At 34.6% G+C, this 6,000-nt stretch overlaps 1 protein-coding gene across 3 annotated transcripts in view; it reads right to left on the bottom strand.

Moving 5' to 3' along the window:
- Nucleotides 1-427: 427 nt before the first annotated feature.
- Nucleotides 428-6,000, bottom strand: part of LOC107584553 (E3 ubiquitin-protein ligase NEDD4-like) — a 73,133-nt gene continuing 67,560 nt past the window's right edge. For all 3 annotated transcript variants that reach the window (XM_016271221.1, XM_016271222.1, XM_016271220.1), the window contains 9 exons: nt 4,248-4,369; nt 4,005-4,075; nt 3,718-3,813; nt 3,551-3,624; nt 3,398-3,458; nt 3,191-3,250; nt 1,961-2,068; nt 775-871; nt 428-504 (listed from right to left, as the gene is read on the bottom strand). In XM_016271221.1, coding sequence (XP_016126707.1) covers nt 428-504; nt 775-871; nt 1,961-2,068; nt 3,191-3,250; nt 3,398-3,458; nt 3,551-3,624; nt 3,718-3,813; nt 4,005-4,075; nt 4,248-4,369 — 766 coding nt within the window. The remainder of the gene's footprint in view (nt 505-774; nt 872-1,960; nt 2,069-3,190; nt 3,251-3,397; nt 3,459-3,550; nt 3,625-3,717; nt 3,814-4,004; nt 4,076-4,247; nt 4,370-6,000) is intronic.

Raw genomic sequence — 6,000 nt, 5'->3', positions numbered from 1 at the left:
TTCTTTGGCAATGAATGTTTGTGGCTTACCCTCCTTGTGAAGGGTGTCAATGATTGTCTTCTGGACAACTGTCAGATCAGCAGTCTTCCCCATGATTGTGTAGCCTAGTGAACCAAACTGAGAGACCATTTTGAAGGCTCAGGAAACCTTTGTAGGTGTTTTGAGTTGATTAGCTGATTGGCATGTCACCATATTCTAGTTTGTTGAGATAGTGAATTGGTGGGTTTTTGTTAAATGTGAGCCAAAATCATCCCAATTAAAAGAACCAAAGACTTAAACTACTTCAGTTTGTGTGCATTGAATTGATTTAATACACGAGTGTCACAATTTGAGTTGAATTACTGAAATAAATGAACTTTTCCACGACATTCTAATTTATTGAGATGCACCTGTAGATGTTTGAGTAAATAAAGCGGTCAAATCCCTCTTACCAGGTATGAGCACGAGGGAGTTTGTCAGGTGTCCCCCACTGCTCGATAGTAAACAACTGGGGCCCATTGGAACCTGCAAAAGATCACGTGACTCGTCAAAGACCAATTAGGAATGGAGCCAATTCATTATACAAGTCTCAAAGGGAAACGCTAAAATCTGAAAACAGAGAAAGCTGCTACAAACACGTTAAATCGTCAAGAGAAATGATAGTACAAAAACAACGCCAGCGACATTTTCTGAAAAACATACGTACATTTACAAAATAGCACACACATACACATATGTATTGTATTGTATAATATTTATATTATATTATATGTGGCACAGTAGAGCATTATTTACCGTAGAGTTCAGCAAAGCCATTCATTGGCACTCTGGATGTTCCAGTGACAAACTGCAAAAGTCTGATCCGCTTTTCAGCATCCATTAACAACACGGCCTGAGCAGAGATGGAGAGAGACATAGTTGATACCAATAACTTTCATCTGTTTATACTAGCAGTAAGGAAAACATTTTCCAGGAAATGAGTTCTCAAAACAACCATGTAAGGGAACAAAGGTAGTTTTTCTCTCGAAATAAATACCCCGAGAATTCCATTCAAATAAGCATCAGTAGAAAAACTCCACTTAAAGCTGATCTACTTAATGTGCAAGTTGACTGCATTAGGATATGGTTGCTTGATTGTTAAAAAATATTCATATTCTATATCTAAATGTATTAATCACATCTAGATTTATTTAAAAATATTGGATTCTGTATGACTTTTGTTTTAGTGTTTGGCATTTTTGCCATATATTTTTTCACAGAAACAGTTGTGAAAGCACATGAATTTATGGGGATGAGAGGAGGGAAGAGGATCAGAAAATCGGTCTCTCTAGATGTGCAGCTCTGATCTGACAGATTTACTTTACAGCTAAAGAAATTTGTGCCTAATTTAACACATACTTGAAATCAAGTTTCAAATATAACACATTTGCTGCATATATGCATTGGAGAGTAAATCTGTATGTATGTTCGTGTGTGTGTGTGTGTTTGTAGAAAGAGCAAGTCTGTCTCCAGACTGCTGATAAGAAGTTCATAATGCGCTCCGTGACTCTTTCATCAGAGTAAACACTCGATGAGCCTCACATCAAACAGACTTTGATCGGTAACTGCCCGCAGTGCACTTGGCATGGGGTCAGACACACTCATGCATACAAAAGTTTGGACACACTTGACTGAATTTGTTTCCCATGATCTTTAAAATCTTTTGTTCTAAAGGTTTGTTTAAACGCCTGAAATTAATTTTGAAGAAAAATATGCATTCATGACTAAATATAAATTTCTTTGCAAAACTAACTTTTTATAAAATACATTAGTTTGAGATCATCATCCCAGGATGCAAACCTGTAGTTAATATCAAACATAAGATTGTTTTGATTTGTTAAAACATTTTTTAGTCGCTACATTTGTATTATTTCATAGTTCAGGCGACTTTACTATTGTTATAAATGCACACAAAACACACAGGCTACATGCTTCTCCATACCTTCCAGAACCACTGGATCACAGGGTGATTAGGACAGTAGCTATTCTTATAGACGGTGTGCTGCCTCCAGTCATTGACGTCCACGTCACCCAGACCACACATCAGCAGCTGGAGACAGAGAATACAGCACAATAAACACACACAGACCAAAATCAACTACTGCATTTCAGAAAGCATTATAAACACAGTTTAGGGTGGGTATGATTTTTGTTTGTTTTTTAATGTTTTTATGCTCACCAAGGCTGCCTTTTTGATAAAAAATAAATTCAGTAATATTGTGAAATTTTATTACAACTTAAAAAAAAAAATTGGAACACTCTTTTCTATTATATTTTTTAAATATATATATATATATATATATTAAAAAAATAAATCCTGCAATGGCAAAGCAGAATTTTCAGCATCATTACTCCAGTCTTCAGTGTCACATGATCCTTCAGAAATCATTCTAATATGCTGATTTGGTACTCAAGAAAAATTATTCTTATCAATATAAAAAATTAATTAAAAAAAGTTGTGCTGCCTAATATTTTTTTGTGAAAACAATAATACATTTTGATCTTTTGTAACATTTTAAATGTCTTTAGTGACACTTTTGATTGTCCTTGCTAAGTAAAAGTAATAATTAAAATAAAAAAAAAAAAGAATTAAAATTTAAAAAATTCATACTGACCCTTAAATTTTTAACAGTTGTTTGTGCGTGTGCTTATGTGTATATATAATAACTCCTGTATAATATGGTGTATACTATATAGTACCCCAAATGTTTCATATACTTAAAAGTACATTATTTTATTTGATTATTTTCTTTATTTGAAAATAGGAATAAGATAATTGCTAAACTATAAATCAGGTATTAGAACAAAAAAAAAAAAACCCCACTTCACATCGTAAAAATCATGCAGATGATACATTGCAGTATAAATAGTACAGCAGCAGAACCTCTACTGGCTGACATTTATACCATAATATATACTGCACAGTCTGTCTTTATTCGTTTATTATTATTTGCCACAATGATGGGTTTAAGTGTGGCTTTCCCCCACTATGCAAAAAACAACCTGAACAGAAATGCATTGCTGTGTGCTCATGTGAGAAGAGCCAATTCATTCAACAAAATACAGGCTTTTATTAATATATATATATATAATTCTATGAAAGTCTTGGACATGGAGGATTCAGTCTCCATGACAACGACATACAGAGTAATACTATGTGGTAAGTTGTTACCTCCAGTTCGTTTTCATCAAAAATCTTTATCAAGTCAATGGGAATGAGTTCGGTGAAGCCCTGTGAAACAGATATGTGAAACATGATCAAATCATTGCATGTCAATATAGCATCTTTAGCTATAAGGAATTATCTAACTTCTGCTACCACCTAGTGGCAATAGCTGGAACTACAGATACATTTTTATTGTGTGATTTGATCATGTACCTCCAAAAAGGCGTTCATCTGTTTCTGGACCCGGTTCACAAACCGCCACTGAATCACCAGACTGTGCAGAAAAAACAACAACAAAAACAAAGATTTTGTTGGTATAAGATGCTATATGTAGTAATTTACAAGTAGAGCAAGAGAGCAACTCACTCTATGTATTCTTTTTTGTTGTCATTGGTTACAACCATGTCTGATCCGCTTGGCTTTAAATCCACCTGATATGTCTATAAATATAAAACATTTTACAATTACATTTTCTCATTTAAAATGACTCACACTTCAACAAAAACATACATTTAGACACATAATGGTGTTACCTGTCCAAAGTTGTCCTCATCAATGCAGAACCGCAAGTCCAGTTCTGTGGGGTCGTTTTCCAGAATCCACTTGAGAGAGTTGTAGTATTCACTGTCCTACATGGTGTACATAAATGTAAAACAGAAATGAGGAAAAATGAGAAGTATACACGTCACACACTAACTTCAAATCAACGCCTTTAAACAACAGATTTCAATGAGAATTCTGTTTTATGAGGTTTCTGAGTTAGGTTAGGTATATCTTAAAATTGGTGCGTGTGTGTGTGTGTCTGTGTGTGTTAACGCACCACTGACTCCATATCATTCAGTGTGATCTGTTTCACCAGCATCATTTTATAGAACGGTCTGATGAAGAAACCTGCAAAAAAACAAGAATGCATTTCTGTTTGTAACAGGGAAAAGCAACTACAAGTCAAACCTCCAAAAAAAAATAAATAATAATAATTCAATTATGAAAGGTCAACTATAAAATAGAGAAAGTGTCACATGAAAAAGCTTCTGATCGTCTCTTAAATAACAGGCTTATGTACCGTCTAACAGCTTTCCGTGATACACAGCCATGCCAGCCACCCGACCGATGAACTTGAAGTATGAGAGGTGATCCTCATTACAGAGGCCAGAGTTTGGATTGATCTGAAGGGTGTAGTTATCTCTGCAGACAGACAGAAGGGAGACGTTAAATGAATGAATTATGATGCCAGCTCTGCTGTGTCCTCTAATGAGTGTCAGTGGGGGGAGATAACAAGATAAGAGACCAGCTCTGTAACACAGTAAATGCTTTCTTCTTTCAGAACAACAATACAGACAGCCAGACAGACACACAGACAGACGGATATATATAGACACAGAGACAGATATATTTATAGACAGACAGACAGATATTTATAGACTGACAGATATACAGAGAGAGAAATAGACATACACACAGACTAATATATATATATATATATATATGCACACATGTAAATACATAGATAAATAGACAGACAGACACATATACATAGACAGGAAGACAGACATATGGATATAGATAGATAAATAAAGATAGACAAAAACTCTAACAGATTGACATAGGCAGATAGACAGATAAAAAACAACAACAAAATAAACAGATTATAAAATAAAATAAAAATATGTGACGCAATAATAAAAAAAAATCTTGATGAGCAAAAAATAGAGATGCCTGCTCACAGCTAAATCATGTCACAACTACAAAACACCATTAAAACTGAACTAAGAATTGCAAAGGAAGCTAGTAAGTCTCAGGGCTCCAGACAAAAAAATCGAGTAAGGAGCCATTGGCTCCTATAAGAAAAAAACTTAGGTGGCAAATAATTTTTTTAGGTGCCACAGAATAAACATATGTTATTATTATTATTTTTTACATTTTAACATTTCAAGCATACTGTCATGTGTTTATGTCTCATCTTTTCTTGACTTTATCAGCATTTTAATCCATCTTGTAGATGACCTGAGAACTAAGGTTCACTTAAAGTGGGAACTAAATGTCTTTTCCAACTTGAAATATACAGTCACAAATAATTGTTCATTACACAGAATCTGTACCAATATCGTGGACCATATATGCATCACTTGGCCACTGAGTGTAGTTTGGGCTCCTCAATGTATCCTGTAAATGTTGTCATACACTCTTAAAAATATAAAGGTGCTTCACGATGCCATAGAAGAACTTTTTTTGTCTAAATGTTTTCATAAAGAACCTTTAACATCTGAAGAACCTTTACGTTTAACAAAAGGTTCTTTGTGGCGAAAGAAGGTTCTTCAGATTATAAAAAAATTGAGAAAGAGATTGTTCTTTAAAGGGGTCATATGATGCTATTTTAAAGATCATTATTTTGTGTATTTGGTGTAACAGAATATGTTGACATGCTTTAATGTTCAAAAAACACATTATTTTTCAAATACTGTACATTATTGTAGGTCCTCTATGCCCCGTCTCTCTCAAACACGTCGTTTTCAACAAAGCCCCCTCCTTTGACAAGCGCAGTCTGCTCTGATTGGCCAGCTGACCCAGTGCATTGTGATTGGCCGAACACCACAAGCACACGTCGGAAATGTAATGCCCCTTACCATAATCGCAGCTTCAGCTTTCAAAGTAAAGATCAAGACAGTTAATAATGTCGTTAGTAATAATAATAAGTAATAATAAACGAGAATTGTTAAGCTGAACAGCTGACAGCTTTACCTGTTGTAGTTTGTTCAAGTTGTGCACGAAATAGACACTGCTTTTCTGCACTTTCACTTCACACGTCATTTCGATCT

This window comes from Sinocyclocheilus grahami, unplaced genomic scaffold, assembly GCF_001515645.1.
Source record: "Sinocyclocheilus grahami isolate Dianchi unplaced genomic scaffold, SAMN03320097.WGS_v1.1 scaffold61.1, whole genome shotgun sequence".
Lineage (NCBI taxonomy): Eukaryota > Metazoa > Chordata > Actinopteri > Cypriniformes > Cyprinidae > Sinocyclocheilus > Sinocyclocheilus grahami.
The sequence above is the reverse complement of the archived record's forward strand: the minus strand, read 5'-3'. Positions and strand labels throughout refer to the sequence as shown.